Source organism: Anoplopoma fimbria, chromosome 15 (assembly GCF_027596085.1).
Source record: "Anoplopoma fimbria isolate UVic2021 breed Golden Eagle Sablefish chromosome 15, Afim_UVic_2022, whole genome shotgun sequence".
Lineage (NCBI taxonomy): Eukaryota > Metazoa > Chordata > Actinopteri > Perciformes > Anoplopomatidae > Anoplopoma > Anoplopoma fimbria.
In genome coordinates, this window is record NC_072463.1 from 4,522,086 (window position 1) to 4,543,815 (window position 21,730).

A 21,730-nucleotide genomic window follows, 5' to 3' on the forward strand; every position below is an offset into this window, starting at 1 on the left:
AATCAGAGCAGATATTTAATTTAATGTCCAATCTTTTATTTCCTAATCCTTTTATTATTTATTTATTTTTATGCAAAAGTGAAAGGATCACATGTAGAGTTTTTTTAAAGTTTAAACTGACTTCAGGATGCTTGAGATTATTTTTCAGGAGGATGGTAAAAAAAAGTCAATCTGGAGCCTTGACACCTAGTATGTAATATGGCAATTAAATGCACTAAATGGGTTTAGTTTTGTGAGATATTAGTGTATGCAATTAAGTAATAATATTTTGTTTTCTGAAAAGGAAACCAATTAGCCGTTGTGTTAAATTAAACTTACTTCAACTCTTCTACCTCTCCTAGAAGAAACTAAATATGTAATTTATACTTTTTATCCGATTACTTGATTAATGTAAAAAAACTAGATTGCTAAAACAGTCGATAGCTGCAGCTTAAATCCATCTAAAATTGCACTTTGCAGTTCTGCAGTTCTGCTAGTGCACGCTCCTATGGGATGTTGCATGTATAATTAGAGAGTGATATGTATAGCCAACCATCCATAGTAAGCCATTACAGCGTACGTGAGGTCCTGTTGGCCTTGTACTGTGTTGTGTCAGTGTGAGCTGTGACACCAAGTTGTCACCAAGCCACCGAGACAAATTCCTGTACATTTTCCGCTCTGTATAGCTCAGCGGGTCGAGCTTGGCACCGTCTATCGCCGCGGCCACCCATGCTGGCGGCGCAAACCCCTCGGGACGCTGTACAGTGTGTAGGTGTCCGTGTGTTATTTGAGATGCATGTTGGATTGATACTTGGTGGTGTTGCTTTATGCACACTGCTCTAAAGCAGAAAAAGGGACATTTTTATAGCCATCATATCTGCTTTTCTGCTGCCCTTCTTTCAGAAAACGGTTTCTCCAGCTGAACTGTTATTTGTTTGGGTTTTTAATCAGGTCAAAGGGTCAGTTCACCTTAAATCACATAAAAGAAACCACTTACTTTTTCCCACTTACCTTATCTTGCCATGCAGAACTTACCTTTTTAATTCACTCTCAGTGAACTTGGCTTCACTTAACCTGCAGACTTTATGCTTTAAAGCCACTAAACTCTACTCAACTGTGTTGTTTGGCTTCTTTTGCACACAATTATGAAACTTTTAAGCCACATGTATCAGCAGCAAAGCCTCCAGAACAAGTTCCTGCACAGTGATGGAGATGTTAGATTGGAGGTGGCAGTTTTTGAGACGTTTCTTTCTGTGTCTTTATCAAGATGTTATCACACGCTCCTCCCCTCCTGTCCCGGAGCCGTTTTTAAATCCAGTTAGCCGGTCACCATGTGGCCGCTGTTGGCCTTGAGGGAGGTGAACGGAGAGGTCACCCTCTTTAGAATCAGGGTGCTGGGTGACAGACAAGCCCGTGACATGGCCTGACTTCAGAGGGGTCAGGGGTAACGGCTCCACCCGTCCTAATGTCAGAACCTCTGCTAACCCCACCACCACCCTGCAAAACATAAGGCTCAACTGTCCTGCGCGACACACTGAAAGTTTAATGTCTTTGGTGCTCAGTCATTCTTCTTTTTTTAGCAATGTTTTAAAAGATAATCCAGACATTTGCACATTTGCACCAAAAAAAAATCAAGTCACATTATCTCCAATTAAGTTGAGTGATGTGTCTAATAGCATTATGTTGTCTCCTAATTTATAACATGGTTATTCTTCAGATCCTCTTTTTTCGTCCAGTGTTTGTGCACTGCATTAAACAGAAATCACCTGTCAGTCAAACACTACGATTCTTTATTCCTTATTATGCGGCTTTGTTGAATACTCTTTTCTGATTGGTCAGTTACGGCATTCTACGGTCTGCTGTTTCTTTATAGTAGATGTCTTCTTTGAATAATAAACTGTTGCTATGGAGGCAGTTCTGATCTCTGCATAGGGAGGTGCATCTTGGATTGTTTTTCTAAAAAGAATCGTTTTTAAATCAATAAAATCATTTTTAGATCCATATTTTATTGATTTATTTAGTAAGTAGTGATGTAATACAGCAGCTATTCCTTACTTACACGTTGTATTAGATGCCACTTTTGATTCCTCTGTCTATGTCCTTTCAGTCTAGGTGGCTAATGCTACACATGCTAACTAGTATCATGATATTTTTAGAACAAACCACTGCGCTGTGGAAGCTGCAGGAGACATAAAATGCTTCATTTGTTCTTCACTAGATAAACTTTGACTTTCAAACTGCAACACTGTGAAGAAAACCAGAAATCCAACACGTTGTTGTTCGAAATATTTACGAAGAGCTTAAGAAAGAAGGATCACAGATGATCTGTCTGTCGATTGAATCGTCATCGTGAGAACAGACACGTGAACAGACAGAAAGCAGCCGTCTGTTGTCAGGACAGACTTCTCTTGCATCGTGCATTCAGTCCGTCCATGTCACAGCCCTCGTCACCCCGCCTCACATCTGCCCCTGATGAGTTCATCTTGCAGGGCTGTCGGGTGGGTGGGGGGGGGTCACCCTGAGTCCTGACAGCCTGACAATGGCCTCCTAAAGACTCTATTCCTCCAACAGGGTCCTCAAGGTGAAGCCGTCTTCCGTAGAGACATGACGAGATCATTTTTGATTTGACAGCCGTGGTTAATTTCCGCTGAATGAATCGCGACCGTGTCTGATTTTTTTAAAGGTTTGGACTGTCGATGGGATGAGTCTGTCACCCGTCTCTCTTGGCGAGTGTGTGTGTGTGTGTGTGTGTGTGTGTGTGTGTGTGTGTGTGTGTGTGTGTGTGTGTGTGTGTGTGCGACTGTAAGTGACTTGCTAACTGATCCATGCTGATCAGCACAATGGAGTCCGCTCCACTCAGCTCTGCCTACCAGCACAGTGTGTCATTTATTCTAAAGTGCCATCAGATCTGCACCAGGGAAAGGTGAAAGTTACCGACTGAGTGGACCATTAAGGTCCATTACCCGCCTACTGACAGACCTCCTGCCTTCACACCGGAGCGGTTGAAAGTGGCCTTTGAGAGGAAGCACCGTGTTCTGCTTTGTTCCTTGAAGAAATCCATTATAACAAGATTTCATCTTCTATAAAGGCCTGAAATTACTTTGTATTTTGTAGAATATGAGGACATTTTTCTTTGTGGATTTTTATGTCGGTTCATTTGTGTAGGGTATTTGTGTTAGGGGTGTCGCTATGCACGGGTATTGACGATAACAGTGATATTTAAAAATAAAACATTATTATCATGAAATGATAATATAGTGTAAACATTCCAGCACCTCTTAAATCATTTTATATGTACAATTATGGTTGCAGACTCTCTCTCCACATCCCTATTTAGAGTGTAATATATTTATCAAAAAAGAGACAAAACGTGAAAATCCAATATTGTGTCATATTTTGTGTAATTAACTATTTAAGGACTTTTTCACAGAAATAATGTTTCCTAGAAAGTTTTAGTCTGGGTCGAGCTGCATTTAAGAGCATTTAGTTTACGTTTTGTTTCCCGTGGACAGTTTGATGGTCTGGATGCTTTTTCACATGCTTTTCCAGGAAGCAAAGGGCTGACTATTTGTAGTTTTGAAAGAGAGTAACACTTGAGTTTGAAGATTTCAGTAGAATATCAGCAACATAAATCACGTATCAACAACCTCGGTACCAAAATGTCAGTATTCGTAGTATAATTATCAGTATGAATAGCACAAAGTCTCATAGGGTTGGAATAGTTATACACTAACATCTCCTAAGTTTAATCTTTCCCATCAGCACGTTGGAGGTTGTTCAGACCTTCACTTCATTCTAACGAGCGCTTTATGAATCTATTGAAATGCAACACAGAGAACTAAACGGTACGTCTGTTGAAACTAAATGAAACGGTAAATAGGATGTGTGGCTCATTTGTAAAATGGAAAAATGAAATTCCAGCGGGGGTTCGACGTGCCAGAGCTTTGTGAGCCTTCCCAGACAAACTGTGGCGCTCAGAGCCTCCCTCCATTATGAAGGGGCAGGGCCTAAAGGTCAAAGTTCACCTCTCTATTGAGCCATCAGATGGAGGTGGGGAGAGATGGGCGTGTCGCCGGCCTCATTGAGTCTTTGACAGCCAAAGCCGATGCTGTTGTACGCCGCCACATAAACGCTGGGAGGGATTGCATTGTGTTCGGGCTAAACCGATATAAAAGTTGACAATGTAATTATTGTGTTTCATTTCGTCCAGGTCGCCCGGCGCTTAACAGATTTTTTCAAATCCCTGTTTTGACAGGCTTCCAACGCAGGGCTCTTAAACTGGCTCCACACTGTTACTTTCTAAGACTTTAAGCACTTTACATCCGTGTTTTTCCAGTCCGGACTTTAACACAGCCCGGATTGTGAGTCTCTGTAGGCCGCTTAGGAATTTCTACACTTTGCAAGATTATTTTTGGACTCTTTTTAAATTGTGAGCTTCCACGGTCATTCACCTTTCTCCCCGTTTTACCCAAATACACCAAGGGGTCTCGAAATAGAAAGATTATGGTGTTTATTTGTTTTTCTCACTCATTTTCTTTTTAAATTTGAACTCTCATATTTCCAATTTTACAGTCTTCTCCTTTGTGTTGATTCATTGGAGGGTAGAGGCAAACTCAGGCTACGGAACCCACAAACGTTGCCAGCAAGCCCTCGGGGCCGCTTCTATCTATTTCCTGCTTTCTCTGTAGGTCAAATTAGACGGTAGCACAGATCCGGGCCACTGCTCCGCTCTGACAGAAGTCATAAATTCTGGTAACTGGCCCCGTCGGTTCTGACGGGGCTATTTTGCGAGGTGAAGGCGGAGGGTTGGGACTATAAAGGGAGCAGAGCTTCCTGTGTTTTCACAGACAACTGCTACACTGCAAAAAATGTCTTGTATCTTTATGAACCATTTGAGCTGGCAGTTGAATCGTGAATTCTTGTTTTGATTAAAATAAGCAAAAGGCCCCGCCAACAGAGTGAGGTCACCTCACTGTTTTCCATGGCAGACTCTGTAAAGCAAGAAAAACATCTTAAAATGAAGCCGATAACTTTATTATAATTCATGCACAAAATGCTGCAATTCAAAAATCTCTTTTACTTTTCCTCCATGAAAAGACTCTCTGTTGATTTAGAGTCTCCTTCAGAAGCAGACTTTTTGCAGTGTGAAACTCCCCATCCATTCCCATGGCTTGTGCCCTTCTGTAGGGCCAAAGCCTTAAAACCTTTAAAGCCTCCTATGACTCTAACATAAGCTCCTTAATAATTTAATTCTGTTTGGAATCTGGCGTGATTGGAATGGATGGGATTATCACTTTTGGGGACTAATGCTGCAGGTTCAACAGGGGTTAGCCAGTGTAACATGGTCATAAAAGCAAGTGGCATGAATGGAGAGAGTCATTAAATGTGCCGAGGGAAAGACAGAGGAGAATTAAAGTGGAAATGTCACTCAAAATTAATTATTAACACAATGGTTGTTGCGTTGGAAAATTGAACATTTCTCTAAAAGTTATCCACACTTAAAGGAGCTGTAACGGTGATGGCAGTAAAAGTCCAGATTTTATTTTTTAGAGCAAGACTATGGAACTTTTGCTGAAAGTGGCCACTGTCATGGGATGGAGGTAAATCAACAATGTTATAACCTGCACTTACACTCAAAAGCACATTAGCTAATATTAGCCGTCATATGCTACCAGTCATACCAGACCAAATAAGGTTGTTGAGTGTAAGAAGTTGGACAAGATTGTGTTTTATTGCTTATAAATAAAGTGTTATTTCCTCTTTCAAAAGTTGCATGGTCTCGCTTTAAGAAAAATAAAAGTAGATGCAAAGCATAAAAAATGACTTATTACTTAGTAGAAATACTTGAGTAAATAGAATAAACAAGTTATTGCAAATAGTAAGATTATTAAATATTTGTAGCTCCAGTTTGGGGACTTTCATGCTGACAAATTAAGTTAAAGGACCACATGTTCCTCTACAGATTGTATCAAAAATACATGTTTTATTGATTCAAAACAAGCTCTGACTTTGAGAGTGGTAACATCCACGATTTCTTCCTTGTCAGCAGCCATAACCGTCACTCGAGCTAAACGAGAAAAATCTGCAAAATCCGCAACTACAGCTGTCAGATACATTTAGTGGAGTCAAAAGTGCTTCAAAGTAGCAGTACCTCAAAAGAAGCAGCAAACTAAAGTAAATGAGGTCGTATTTATGAAACGGAGACTAAAATAAGACCACAACTCTGATCTCAGTCTCTTTCTCTTTCTGTTGGTGGTCTTGGCTTCTGCTGAGCATCGACTCCAGCTCGTATTTTACCACCTTCTAGCTTCCCTCCTCATGCGTCGCCTCCTTTTTTTCCCCTCCTCCTCCTCCTCCTCTGTGCTCAGCGACCGCAGCAGAAGGCGTCACTCATCTGCTCATGAGTGCAGCCTTTGACTCCAGTTTGACTCCCCGGCTCTGAGAGGGGTAGACGGGGTGGAGCCAGCCAGCCAGCCGCTCTCTCTCCAAAAAAAAAAAAAAAAAAAAAAAAAAAAAAAAAAAAAAAAAAACATTTGCCAGCGTCGAGCGGGTCGGCCTGCTCCGCGTTACCACGCAACTGCACAAAAAAAAAAAAAAAAAAAAGCACACACAGGCATAATATTTACACTGTTACATTATTTTCCGCATGCTCCTCCAAGAGAGAGAAAGGGAGTCGAGGAGAGTATAAGACAGAGAAGGAGGGAGGTGATCCTCGACCTACAAACATAAAGGTTCTGTGAATGGCTGGCCTCCGACCTAAAAACGCGTGGGGTCAAACGTTTGTGAAAACACTGGGCCCTCTCTGGGTCGGCACATTTTTCCTACGCAGGTGATGCTAAGTGTTCCACCCTGAAAAGCCTCTTTGTTGACATCACTCCCTCCCTCCACGCTCCTTTTCTTTTTTCTTTCTTTTTTTGGGTGACTCTGACCTCTTTTTCCCGAGGAGTTCACTCCGAGCTTGTCTCGTTCGTCGTCTTGCGCCGCATGTTTCCACTTAAGCTGCGGAGGTCGTCCCTGCTTGGCCCCGTGGAGACTCTGCCTATCCATGCGTGGCAGGTTTTCTCTGTTCTCGCCTCGGCTCTTGAGCAGCTCCTGAATCTGTCAAGTTAGTATCTGTCTGCTGCCGCCATCCAGACACACCTGGTTTGAATCACGAACCCCCCCCCGCGACTCTCTCTCTCTCTCTCTCTCTCTCTCTCTCTCTCTCTCTCTCTGCTCTTGACTGGCACAGAGGAACCAAATATCAGAGCTGCAAAATAATAAATAAAAGATCCTTCAAGCCCTCACTGCTGGGGGGAGAGAAGCAAATGACTTTAAGAGACTTATATGAAATATTCGGTCGTTCAATTAGTTGAAATGATTGCTTAACATTTGGGGCTTTCTTGCAATAAACTGGTTAAGCAATCTTGCATCTTGGGGTTTACTAAGTATGTCCTGTCACTTATAAAAATCTGTTTAGGTTTCTGCAGCAGAAACCTAAACAGACAAGAGCAGTCTGATTTGGATCTCAGCAGTACTTTTGGGTGTTCACACTGTGTCAAAAAGATTGTTTCTGCTCATCACGTCTGTTCTGCATCAACCAGAACGCACCCCTAATGCCAGCAGGTTAAAGCTGTATTAGCATTTTTTTTTTATTTAAATGTTTGTTCAAAAGGGTAAACAGCTCGGTAAACCTGGCCGCTCTGTGATGTTTCATACCAAAAGGATATCAAAGGAGCGAGAGAGGAGATCTGATGTTGGAGAGGAGGGTTTTTTTTTTTCTGGACAGAGCGCTCGTTGTTTGTGAGAGAGGCGTTGCTCTCTATTTCAGTTCGTGATCTAGTGTGCAGTGAAAGGATGATATTTTAAGTCCTGAGATTTATGCATAAACTTGAGTTGATAGTATGTTATCACAAGTGGAGATATTCAGGATAAGCACTCATCTATCACGACTGAAAACATGACACCAAACTCCCTTTTTTTTAAATCGGCTTAGTATCCTCTCAGATTTAGATGTGTTGTAATGACATATCCTGACTGCTCTTTTTTTCTCTCTCTTCCCCCCCAGTTGAGACACCAGCAGTGGAGTCTGGTGATGGAGAGCGCCGTGCCGTCCGACCGGGGAAACTACACCTGCGTGGTGCAGAACAAGTACGGCGCCATCACCCACACCTACCAGCTGGACGTGCTAGGTAAACAACGCCGACTCTGTGTAAACAAGGAATGCATTAACACGCGCCAGTGGTTAGAATGAACCCTCGAGAGATGTTGGTGTGAAATAGATTTTTTAAGACTACATATATATCTTCATCTCCTGCAGCATTCCGAAGCATTACTTGCGGTACTTACTTCGTGCTTCCCCTTCCCAGAGCGTTCCCCCCACAGGCCCATCCTCCAGGCGGGCCTACCAGCCAATCAGACGGTGGTGGTGGGCAGCGACGTGGAGTTCCACTGTAAGGTCTACAGCGACGCCCAGCCGCACATCCAGTGGCTGAAACACATGGAGGTCAACGGAAGCCGCTACGGCACCGACGGAGCTCCCTTCGTCAACATCCTGAAGGTGGGTCCGCGGCCCACATCTCTAATGAGACCGGGTCTCACCGGCGTTTAACTTATGATGATTTCACTCATAATTAATGTCTCCTAAATGACCCGCTCAATGAGTTTGTACAGTAGGTGGGTCACATGCTCTATTCACTGACGAGTGTAATTACTCCCTCATTATGAGAGCGGAAAGCCTCACCTGCACCTACACGGCAGCATCATTAACCTAATGACACCACTGTAAATCAGGTTTCTGTTCCTGTATGTGCACCTGCACTGCTTCAGTTGTAATAATGAATAATAACTTTTACTTATGTAGCACTTTTCATGCTGAAATGTAGCGAATTTTGGAAATAAAAATGCAACACATGCAGTAATTCAATATAATTAGACAATTAAAAGACAGAGGATGCTAAAATATATAAGTGAAATTAAAAACAGAGATCATTTGGACTTATAATAACAAGAGAATTATTTAAAAAATAAATAATACTTGCAGTGACACTAATTATAGGCCAGCTGTTATTTAACAGAGCCTGTACCTCTTATGTACTTTTTGGAAGGGTATCCCATTATTTTGGAGCATAGTTTGAAAAAACAGCTGTGTGTATAATTGTGTGTTTTTAAAAAAGTCAGTAGAAGATCTGAGAGCTTGTGAAGGGCTATAAAACGACAAAAAGTCTGCAAAGTAGGCTGGTCCCAAACCATTACGAGCTTTAAAAACAAGTTTAAAAAAAACTAAATTATAGTTCAATGAGGGGAATATGCTCTCTATTCCTAGTTCGAGTTAAAAGTATATCAGCAGAGTTGAAGTTGAAGTTAGTTTTCGGAAAACCAGTAAAAAGAGCAAAGGAATAATGTAATCTATCTGTAATAAAAGATAGCAGGGTGGATTAAATTCCATTAAATCCAAATTGAAGGTGGATTTGTCTTGCTGTAAAATCATCCACCACAGGAACTGATCCATAGCTCAGTTTAGATGCATTAACATTGTTATAAGATATGTATAAGTTATAATAGCTGCAACAACACATCTGATTAGCAATTCTTTTACGTCTAGAGGCCTGATTTCTAGAGGCACATTTCTGCCTGAACTTTACTTATTACATTTTCAAACAAATAATGGAAAACAACAATCGCTTCATTTTTACTTTTTGAGAGATTAGCGAAAGGGCAGACTAGGGAAAGGAAATGGCAGACAGACAAAAAAACCAATAATATATGAGAAAAAAAAGCATAAATCCACCTTAAAGGTCATATTTTGGACATTTCGAAGCCAAACCTGTCCAAGTTTGATTTATTGTTGATGCATCTTGTTGCTGATTGGCTCGACGTGTCTACATGTTCTTGAATGATCTCTTCAGTTAAACAACAAGTGACACACGAGACTGTGAACTTGCATCTCCAGGTATTAATTCACTTCTGACGTTCTGATTCGTGTTTTTTGGTTCAAGCTGCTCAGATGATTTTGTCCCGTTGTTTTTCTGAAATGCATACAAAGCAATTTCTCAATCAAAAGCGCTCCCTCGTGAAATAAAGGCTTAATAAACACAGTGGGGAAGGCGTCGGAGAGTCTTAAGAGTAACTCCTGGAGCTCTCATCACCTCCCCGAGCAGCGCTGGTGTTCAAGAATAGAAGGCAGAAAGCGTTCCTTAGTGAGGAGGACAACACCCTAAACCCACTGTGAGGCCGTGTTTTTATTTGGGGTGAAGAGAGGAAGACACCCAATCGAAAAAACCAAGAAGGCCTTTTGCTTTCTTATTTAGCCTCTCCCCTTTTCTTTTTTCCCCCTGCCTCTAGAGAGAGCGAGGGAATAAAACAAACATCTGGTTTGGACTAAGTTAACTGCCGTGGTGGCGGCAACGCAGGGAGAGAGACGGGCTCTGTTAACCGCCGCTGCCGTCAGATGTGCTGCGTCGCGTGGTTTGAGGAGGAGGAGGAGAGAGGAAAGAGGGAAGAGGCACCCAAAAAAGCCATGGAAAAAATGAGTGGAGGAACACAAGGAAGGGCAAAGTCAGCAGGGAGAGAGAGAGAGAGAGAGTGTGTGACAGAGTGGTGGGTTAAAGATGGAGGGCAAGAGGCTTTGAGAATGAGTGGGAGGGGGTGAGAGAGAAAGGGAGACAAAAAGAGAGGGACCGAGAAAGAAATAAGAGAAGAGAGAGAGAGAGAGACAGAAAAAAGATAATCTAACATTGCTGGCTTCATCTATTTCATGAAGTGATGGATTTGAGGCTTTCAGACTTAGCTTGAGTTGAAACATAATGATATCATCAAGGTAGGAGAGTGATTCTCAGACTCTCACTTCCACAGCTGGCTGAATCAGTGGCGGATTATTTTTGCAGCTAAAGCTTTAATTAATAACCTTCGTGAGCACGCGGGACGCTCATCGCCTCAGCACCTCACCGATGGATCCTGTAACGAGCTTTATCATGTTTGTTATTGTTTATTTGGTGGAAAATAGAATATATTTATACTATGAACAGTTGACATGAATGTAGAAATGTAAGGGACTGATGATAATTTGTGCCCCCATGTTGCAGGAGGAAAAATGTAACAGTAGAGGAACATGAGAGGCTAGATATCTTTAATCAGTTTACCTGCCAAGAGGTAGATGAGAAGATTGATGCCACTTTAAGCCAGTTAGCTTAGCTTAGCATAAAGACTGGAGACAGGGGGGAAACAGCAAGTCTGGCCCCGTCTAAAGTAACAAAAATCTGCCTTAAATGTTGAGCTACCCTCTTAAAATTGGCTCATTTGCCATTTTTTATGATTAATTTAACTGCCAGAAACAACCAGTAAATGTTGTTTTTCTTCGAGCAGAAGAAAGAAGAAGTGATAATTAAATGACAAGTTTATTACAGTGTTTGGAGAAGACAGAACAAGACGCCCCTTTGATACCTCTCTCTGTTATTTTAACCTGTTGCGTGTTGTAGCTCGTTTGATTCCGGCTGTTGGAAGTGTCACAGAAATGTTTCTAGATTCCGATTGCCGTCTCGTCTTTTACGATAAAGTGTCTCAAACGCGAGACCCGTGTGTAAAATTTCCAGCACATTCAAGCAACGAGGTGCATGTCTGATATAGAGTGAGAGAAAGGGAGAAGGAGGGAGAGACCAGGAGAAAGACAGGCCAAGAGAAAGAGAGAGAGGGAGGGGGGGGGGGTGGGGGGATAGACTGCGGCTCCACGCTCTATTTTCGACTACCACATAATTGAAACAGTATTTACTGAGATCTGTGTGTGCCTCTCTCTCTCTCTCTCTCTCTCTCTCTCTCTCTCTCTCTCTGGTCCCACCACGGTTCATTCAGCCTCTCTGCGACATCTCATGTGTGGCATATACGATAGGAGTTAAATACAGCTGAGGGTGGGAGGAAGGGGGTCATGCAAGATTTTTTCCTTTTTTTTTGAGAAATGCCTGAATCGCTCTTTTGATGCCTGGAAAAACAGTTAACGATGAGCGACTCACCCCGGCGTGGGGAGGGAGAGGGGAGGCGCCTGGGAGCCGAGCCCTGGATGTTCATTAAGCAACCATAAAACAAGATATGTTTGCTCCTTTATGTGCTCGGCCCGTTTAATTATTAATTATTCATCTGCAGTTTCTCTGCTGGAGAGCCTGCAACAAGCGGCGCATGTGTGTGTGTGTGTGTGTGTGTGTGTGTGTGTGTGTGTGTGTTGTGTGTGTGTGTGTGTGTGTGTGTGTGTGTGAGAATGTGTCAGTGTGTGTTTATGCACGCAGCGCACACACTTTAAGAAGATTGACATGCTGTAATGCCTTTAATCTACCAATGCACAGTACGGTGTGTGTGTGTGTGTGTGTGTGTGTGTGTGTGTGTGTGTGTGTGTGTGTGTGTGTGTGTGTGTGTGTGTGTGTGTGTGTGTGTGTGTGTGATCTTACAGGTTGGACGTTGTAATGCTTTAAATGTCAAACAGACGGTCTGCTTTATTATGTATGTGAAGTCAATGTGTGTGTGTGTGTGTGTGTGTGTGTGTGTGTGTGTGTGTGTGTGTGTGTGTGTGTGTGTGTGTGTGTGTCCAGGTTTTCCATGTAAATTGGCAATACTTGAAGACTCATGTCGAGTAAAAGTTCTGCAAATGGAATATTTTGATATTTTGGTGTGCATGGTATATGAGAAGATTCTCAAGGCTGTGCTTTAGAATATAGCCAGAGCCTTGAGCTATTATCGAGAGCTGCAGAGCTGCAGGATGATGTACATCATTACATTACATTACATTACAGTCATTTAGCAGACGCTTTGGATAAAAGCGTCTGCTAAATGACTGTAATGTAATGTAATGTAATGATGTATTTCTGTACGCCAACAGGAAGTAAGAATCTCAATGGTTCCGCTAAAGTTAGACTATAAATTAACTACACCACGGTCACATGACTTCACCTCACCAATACTTTGCTAAAGAAGGACTAGTGTGTGGCGTGATTATGTTTATTTGTCTCATTTAGCCACTTGTTAGCATCCGTCTTTTTTTAAAACATGTAAAAGCTTCAAAATTCACAAACAGGTTTTTTTAACTCACAAATTTGATGTCAAAACAATATGTTAAAATCTTGAGTTAATGAAACCGATTCATAAAACCCATTGACTTTGAGACGAGGGAACACGAAAGTGCAACTGATTTTCAGCATTCTACAATTTGTTAGCTTAGCTTAGCATGAAAACTGGATGCACTGGAAAAGAGCTAGCTCCCTCTCAAGTTCTAAAATATCTGCACCTCCTAAATTCACTAATTACCAAGTTGTACCTGATTTGTTTAGTCCGCACTCAAACACAAATGTAAAATTCATTCAGTATATTCTAGAGTGTGTGTGTTTTGTACATGTGATCTTGCAGGAATTTCGCGGCAAAGGCCTCACTGTGCCTCTCAATTTTTCCCTTTACAGAGTGTTGTCAGTGAACACACTGAGGCCCACAGTAAGTTGAAACTGTCCAACGTGACAGAGAGAAACGCTGGGAAGTACTGGTGTCGTGCCTCAAACTTTGTAGGCAAGTCGGAAAATGCTTTCTGGCTTAAGGTACACAAACCAGGTAAATCCTGAGCGCCTCCGCCACAGTTTGATCCTCTGCTGTGTCTCCTCCTCTCTGCGGGGCTCCTCTTGGTTGTGGGTTTGTTTGGCTCACTGGCTTGCTAATAGGACACACACACACACACACACACACACACACACAAACATGTTATTTGAGTTTAAATTCTCATATTCTGTTACTTCTACCTATCATCCATTACAATGCGCAGTGCCACTTTGTCGTCCTTACAGATCAATAGTAAACACAATATCACACCTTTAATTAATGTGACAACTTCAAAAGCCTCACCGTCCCACAAACCACCTTTTTAAACACACACACATATATATATATATAAAAAAAGACGTAAAAAAAAAGCACTGACCAAACCAAAAGAAGCGGTATTGATTTCCCCGGGAGTGCATTCTCCAGCTGTATTAATGTGCTTTCATATGGAAGCATGCGCCAGGACTCTGATTCATGACTGGGTCTGGATGTCACTGTTCATTACTGCAGCCTTGGGAACGAGAGTCGCCCACCCCCACCCCCTACCAAGCCACATCAGACACTGGGTTTGAAAACTCCCCCTCTAGTCATCACACCCAACATTATTCAAAGGGGAAAAGCCACAACTGCAGTGATGGCCTTTTTTGAGTCATTTCAAGGTTATTTAGTAGCCACACTGAATCTTTAGGGTATTGCAAAGTATTATAACAACTGAAACAACTGAAAAATGTACATCATTTGTTTCAAAAATATTGTCGAATACAATATATTGTATTAGGGAATTAAAATCTCCATGTGAAATATAAAAAAACTTTTTTATAAATCCTAAACAGATAGTTCTTTTGAATTTATTTTTAGAAAAAGCAATGGGCCCAGAATAGAACCATGAGGCACCCCTAAAAACGAAAGATACAAATATACAACTACAAAAACATTTGAGAAAACTCTAATGCTGTATCTTAAATCCTCTACTTCCATCAGTACACTTGCATGAAGTACATTGCCTACACTATGTACTATGTACTTACTTGTCTAGTGTACAAATTTAGGGTAGTGTTTTCTCCAATCAAACATGGCCGTTACAAACTTACTGGAAATGCTAGCTATATTCTTTCCTACAACAACAAAGTGGCAATGAAAAGTTCTCGTGTTTAACTTAACCTACCTTTTTACAATGCTTCAGTGTTTACTGTGGTGGACTCCTTTTTGGTCCTGCCCCTCACGCGGCATAGACAACATTGTGACTGTTGAGGGTGCAAAGTGTCAAATGTTCCACACTCAACTTTCCACAGTATGAGTACTCATACTGCATTGCATTTTGCAATACTTGTCAGGGTGAACACACTTATCCCCTCAAAATAACAAGTATAAGTTCAGAAGTATCAGATTTGAGGTACAGCATAACTGCCAAAAAAATGTCCGCTCCAAAAATGTACACCTTATCAAGTCATTTTTTGTAGGTATAATTCAACATGTGTCAAGTATTTTAGTGACAGTATCTACTTTAGTATCTTGAAGGAAGACAAGTTGCCCTACTAGAATCAAGAAAAAGAATTTTAGTTCACTGGAAACTTTTCACCATTGGGGCTTAGTAACACTTAAAATGACTTGATAAGAAGGTTTTGCAGCGTGACAGCTTTCTGGGTTGCGTGTGGTTTAAGATTGAACCAGCGGGCTTCTTTCTCAGCGTGGTGACGGTGCTGCTTTGGGTGTTTTCAGGTGTTGGTATCGCTGCTGTCAGCAGAAGAAAATCTCTCCTTTAAATCCTCAATCCTCTCCTTTCCTACAGGGTGTGTTTGGTGTTTCCTCTGAGGAGCTTTTGGGCTCATGATATCTCTTCTCTCTCTCTTTATTTTCTCCCTCCATCCTTCCCCCCTCTCGTCCTCCACAGACGGCCGGTATTAACACTACAGATAAGGAGCTAGAGGTTCTCTTCTTGACCAATGTGTCTTTTGAGGATGCGGGCGAGTACACTTGTCTGGCAGGGAACTCTATCGGCTATGCTTACCACTCTGCCTGGCTGACGGTGCTTCCAGGTATATTCCTCTTCTCTCTGCGGGTTCTTTGGACTCCTGTCGTCCATTTCCATTTCCAAACTATGATTGCAACTGTACTTTTTTTTTGCTCAGTAGCACAATATTTCACGTTCATTTTCAAACCTAATTACCAAAGATTGTTACTTGTTAACCCGTTTAAATGCGCTGCAACTGTGTCATCTTCCCTTTAATTGGACGAGCCGAACATGCAATCTAGCCTCCATTGACGTTTTTTAATCATAGCATATCGTCTGTTTAAAATGTCTCCAGGCTACGAGGCAATTTAAAGACATTTTTGTGTTCGATGTTCAACACAATAATTACCTCCCTGGGGAGGAGCATATCACAGGTGCAATTACCTGCTGCAGGATAAAACTACAGGCTGATTACTTTCTGCTGTGTTTCTTTTTTGACTTATAGATGTTATTCCATAGAAAACTGCTTCCTAGAATCTGTCCGGGTGAAATGTGCTACTGAGCAAATCTTAATTTTAATTATTAGTAAGAAATATTAATGATGGAAAAGTGTGAATAATATGATTATTATCCTGTTTCTTGTATTTCCAACTGACAATTTGTGTGTGTGACCTCCTCGTCCAAAAGCAGTGAGCCCTGAGAAGGAGGACTACTACGCCGACATCCTCATCTACGTGACGGGCTGCGTGCTCTTCATCCTCGCCGTGGTCATCGTCGTCCTTTGTCGCATGAGGATGACGACGCAGAAGACGCTGCCCACGCCGCCCGTGCAGAAACTGTCAAAGTTCCCCCTCAAGAGACAGGTAACAGAAAGTAGATACAAGATTCGTATGAGCACTTTCCCCCTCTTATTCTCTCTCCCTGTCTGTTTGGTTTTAGCTTTTAGCATTATGTTTAACGTCGGTCCAACATGATGCAGATGATGCGGTTGTAATTATGTAGAAATTTGGTCTTTTTTCACCGCAAAACTGTGTTGAAAACATTACATAACCTGCAAGAAAACAGAAAATAACTAACCTGTATTCCATGAGGGTCTTTTGCCATAACTATTAAGTATGTTTTTGAATTCACAAACTTTTCAGCAAACTTTACAGAGGTTTCTGAGAAAACCTTTTAATTTATTCCAGAAAGCGTCGGGGGGGGGAGCGGGGGTGAAAACATTCATTGCATCAGATGCTGCTTTCAGCATTTTTTTTCCCCTTCAAACTGAACTGCAGCAGAGTTTAGATTACTTTGAAAAACAACCTCAAAAGTCAGGAAAGGAGTAACATTATTAGCCCAAAGAAGCACCCTGAATTAGTGCAGGAGAGTCATGGAAAAATAGTGTAATTTTGAGAAACCTGCAGAAGAGTGTGCAGTTGCAATATAGAAGAATTGCTCACAGGATCACGCAACTTAAGAGTGTAAATAAATAGAGTTAGTAATTGTCCGTCAATCTGTCGTGGATCTCTCTTCATCCCACGGTGTTGATGACGTTGTGCGGGCGCTGGAAGGCATCACGCTGGTGACATGTGTTCACATTAATCTTGGAGCGATTTCAGCTTCGGGGATATTTATGCCCTCCTGTGACTGTCAGTGTTAGTTTTAGATTTCGCTCTCTGTAACGCACACTCGCCCCCTCAACTGTTTGGAGAGAAACATAAAGTGGAGCAGCTGCATCGCTGCAGACTGCAGTCTGCACAGCTCTTCACGTCATTGTCTCTCGGGGCGCCGCGTTCAAGACAAACGTCGGCGGTCAAGGTCCGGGTCAAATCCAAGACCGAGATCAAACTGAATACAAACCAGGACAAGAAACGAGTCCTTCTTGAGACCAAAATAGGCAATAAACTGAAAACAATGATTAAAGGAATAGTCCGACACTTATTTGCTTTCTTGCCAGCATTAGATGAGAATATTCCTACCACTCTTATATGTGTCGGCTGAATATGAAACTCTGAAAGCAAACATTTCATGAGAAGTAAGAGTGGGTTATGATACGATGTAGATCCAGATCTAAGGATTCTGGTGGATTATCATTTATAGGCTTGATTTTGTATCTTAAAGGTATGTTTATCAGATAAAAAATCTATTTAACTTGTAGATTAAGTGGTAGGAATGAAGCTTTATTGCAAGATTGTTCATGATAGTTGTACTCTCTCTGCATGGGTAGGAACAAAAATTTAAGTCAACATCTATCAGAGGCTCAACCAGGACATTTTAGAGTCAAAACAGGAAAAAGAATCAGACATGTCCAAGAAGGGAAAAAGGATTTCTACAACCTGGCAAGAGTTCTTTTTGCAGGTTTTCCCTCCCCATACAAATTTATAGACCTTCACCCTCATCTTCTCCTCTGTTCACTCCCCGTTACTCTCATCAAAATAACTTCTATTTCTTTTCTTATTGATTCTCTGTCTTATGTAATGTTCAGGCAGTGCAGTGTGGCTCTCATTCTTTTGGTTTCTTGCAATAGTGGTGACCCAGAATTTCTTCAATATTTGCGAATGGCTCTGCAAATGCAAAGATCCTGTAAATGTGTGTGAAATGCAGATGAGTTAAGCGCTGCTGGACTCCCGGCCGCTGTGTGGTTTTCTCTGTGAGAGCTCCAGCTGTCAATCCTTATGATTGAAGGGTTATGCTCCTCAAAATGCCAAATGATGCATTTTTAGAAGAGAATAATATTACTTTAAAGTCTGTTCTTGGAAAACAAACACGGAAACAAACCTTGAAATTATCTGGAAAGGTTGTAAAATATTGTACTTCTCTAATTAGTCCTTGTTACATAAAAGCAGCCTTGTCAGGATATATTAGGTAGAAACCTAATTGTAGCTCCTAAATCTGGTTCTATTATGCTACCTTCATATTCATGCTCTTATAAGGTAGTACAGGGAAAGATCTTATTGCATTTTTCTGTAATCTTTGCTTGGTTTTTGTAAAGCTAATCTCCAGGTTCTCTCCTTTCTTTTTCATAACTCTGAGTAAATCTCCCATAAACCCCCTGGCATGTTCTATCAGATATTACTTTTCATGCCTCTGAAATTGTGGTCGGGGGCTGTTTTTTTTTGTTTTTTTTAAGCTTCACAGCATTTTTTTTCTCATTTTCCTGCGTTCGAGAAATTTAGGAGAGAAGTCTGGTAAGTGGACATGTTTGTTTGAGGACCCCACCTGAAGGGGCCCGAACTGGCAGACACAAACAGATCCATCATAAAGCCGGGGCCGGAGCCATCAGCTCCCCCGCAGCAGCCAGATAAATGGTGCTAGGAAGTCGAGCCGACGGGGCTCTGCAGGCAGGAACCGAGACTCTGGAGACGGAGCTCGCTGATGGATAGAGACGTCGGTCCCACCTCGCCACGCGCTCGCCCACCTCTGCTCCCTCCTTCATTCGTCTTTGTTAGCGCCTGCTTCCTCCTGTGCACTGCCACAGGCCGGCTGTTTGTAAAAGTCACGGCCTCCGTCAGACGTCTCGCTGCTTTTTTTTCAGAAAAACTCGGAGCCGCTGAAAGAGCTCTGACATTGGTCCTGAGTCTGCCGCTGCCAAAAAAACATTCCATCATGAAGTTATTCACTCCTTTATGCAGCCTTTAAATGTTGTTTTTACACCAAGAAGTTCAAACAGAGGTTAACTGGGAAATATTTATATCCAACACACCCTTCTCTACAAACCAGAGCTTAAAATATTTGCAGCACTTTTAATTACATTTACTTTTTCAATTTCTTGGTTTCTGGCCTTGACATTTAAAATTAATAGACTAAGACAAGAAAACATGTATCAGGAGGTCAGATGAGATGAATTTAGTTTTATTTGGGAGGGTTTTTTTTAACTCTGAGAAAGATAATTGCAATACATATTTCAATATACCTGAACAACTTGATATACCGAATTTATTAAATATTCTGTGTTGGGTCAAAAGTCAGTTTCCTTTCTTTCCTCCTGTCTGCTTGTTTACTCACACATCACCTCGTCCTCCTTCAGAGTCTATAACAGTTTTAATTTTGCACCCAAGCAGGTGTCCTTGGATTCTAACTCCTCCATGAACTCCAACACCCCATTGGTCCGGATCGCCCGCCTGTCGTCCAGCGATGGGCCGATGCTGGCCAACGTCTCCGAGCTGGAGCTGCCCTCCGACCCCAAATGGGAATTTCCTCGAACACGGTGAGAAAAACTACTTTTTACGGATCTCCATTCATCACTGTTGTCTAAACGCCTGTCAGAGAGAAAACATGGTGCGCTGTGGCTTTTCTTTTTTCACGCTGCCAAGCATATTTCAGAGTTGACAGATACTGTGCTCTTGTCCTTGTAACGTTACGTGCTGTGAAAACATGAGCCATCAATACACCAAGGTCACAATGACACTTTCCCCTCCATGTTTATTGTATTTGGCAATCACATCAGTCTCATTCAACACAGTAGAGAGGAAAAAAAAACACCCATCCACACTGCTTGCAGCAATAAGTCCCAGCTCTGAGGTTTTCTTCCTTCTGTTTCAGGCTGACTCTGGGTAAACCTCTGGGCGAGGGCTGCTTCGGTCAGGTGGTGATGGCCGAGGCCATCGGCATTGACAAGGAGAAACCCAACAAGCCGCTCGACGTTGCCGTGAAAATGCTGAAAGGTGAGCGATTGTTGTGGCCGGCACTTGACGAATGAATACCCAGCCTTGACAGTAGCAGTGATTCCATTCACGTGTTTTAAAGCCAATTTCTGAAGCATCATATTAGGAAAGCTGTACGGAAAATCATGAAAATCACCTTTGCAGATTAAATTGGGACGTGATTTATTTCATGATTTGTATTATCTTCGTCTTGGGACAACATAAAACATGACTAGCTGATGTGAAAAGACCATTAAAAGTTGCCCAAATAAAACAAATTCTTGACGACCTCTCTCCATTTATCTATTTTACGTGGTTAGATGGTCCAGACAACTTGTTTTGTTTCCGGTACACAACCTCTTTTTCTTCTTCTACTGTGTTTAATAGCGGATTACAGCCCTTTGTAGCCTATAGCGCCAACTTCTGACCAAACTATACTGTTGTCAAGTTTATTTGCTTCAAACCGGTTGATGGAAAGCACATCAATTTCTTTTTTTTGTGACATTTCAAAAGTTCGCTTGAATTTCGCTTTACAATTTAATGAAAACATGGCTAGTGAAATCAGCAGAATTGTGTCTTCCTCTCTCTGTTTTTCAAACACATTCCCTGTACACATAATAATTTGAATTGTCTGGTCTCATGTCTCACAAAGTCTTCTCTCTCTCTCTCTCTCTCTCCTGCATTCTTCTCCTTCGTCACTAAATCCTCGCGACAATAACACTTTCTTTTGTTTGTCTCAGACGACGCCACGGATAAAGATTTGTCCGACCTGGTGTCAGAGATGGAGATGATGAAGATGATTGGAAAACACAAAAATATTATCAACCTGCTGGGAGCGTGCACGCAGGACGGTGAGGCCTCAGTGCATCACGGAGGAGATGATGAACTCAATGTTTAGCCTGTGGGCTGGAAGTGACCCTGTTCTCTGTAATGCAGGTCCTCTGTACGTCCTGGTGGAGTACGCCTCCAAAGGAAACCTGAGGGAGTACCTGCGGGCGCGGCGGCCACCGGGCATGGACTACTCCTTCGACACCTGTAAAATCCCAGACGAGCAGCTCACCTTCAAAGACCTGGTGTCCTGCGCCTACCAGGTCGCCCGAGGCATGGAGTACCTCGCCTCGCAGAAGGTCAGCCGCCATGATGCCGCGTCGCTGATGCTGATGTGTGCAAATGCTGTGACATTGAGCTCAGATTCTGTCTGTGTGTGTGTGTGTGTGTGTGTGTGTGTGTGTGTGTGTGTGTGTGTGTGTGTGTGTGTGTGTGTGTGTGTGTGTGTGTGTGTGTGTGTGTGTGTGTGTGTGTGTGTGGATGAATGCATGTTTTGGAGGAACTGTCCTCACAGCTTCAACTTTCACTTTATTTTTATTACAAGGAAAAAAACAAAAGACAAGGAGGATGTTCCTCCATAAGGATGGATTGGCCAGCTCTCATCTTTCTAAACTTAAAATATGAAAATACAAAAGTTTAGTCAGTTAGATGTGGTAAACATATTTTCATATTTCTTCAAGCTATTGCTTTAACGCTAAACGGCAGACTGCCAGACGCTGCTCTGGGTAAATAGGATCCTTGTCCTCTAACTGTCTGAATCTATTCAAACCTTTATTGACAAAGTGTTGAAACGATAACAAAT

General features: G+C 42.1%; 1 protein-coding gene across 3 annotated transcripts in view; it reads left to right on the forward strand.

Annotated features, from left to right (window-relative positions):
- fgfr3 (fibroblast growth factor receptor 3) overlaps positions 1 to 21,730 on the forward strand; it is a 65,558-nt gene that overhangs the window by 37,759 nt on the left and 6,069 nt on the right. For 2 of the 3 annotated variants that reach the window (XM_054614461.1, XM_054614463.1), the window contains exons 5-12: positions 8,027 to 8,150; positions 8,328 to 8,518; positions 15,416 to 15,560; positions 16,163 to 16,338; positions 19,516 to 19,664; positions 20,000 to 20,121; positions 20,841 to 20,951; positions 21,037 to 21,227. In XM_054614461.1, coding sequence (XP_054470436.1) covers positions 8,027 to 8,150; positions 8,328 to 8,518; positions 15,416 to 15,560; positions 16,163 to 16,338; positions 19,516 to 19,664; positions 20,000 to 20,121; positions 20,841 to 20,951; positions 21,037 to 21,227 — 1,209 coding nt within the window. Of the gene's footprint in view, positions 1 to 8,026; positions 8,151 to 8,327; positions 8,519 to 15,415; positions 15,561 to 16,162; positions 16,344 to 19,515; positions 19,665 to 19,999; positions 20,122 to 20,840; positions 20,952 to 21,036; positions 21,228 to 21,730 lie in introns of all 3 variants that reach the window. The other variant, XM_054614462.1, reaches the window with a different exon arrangement.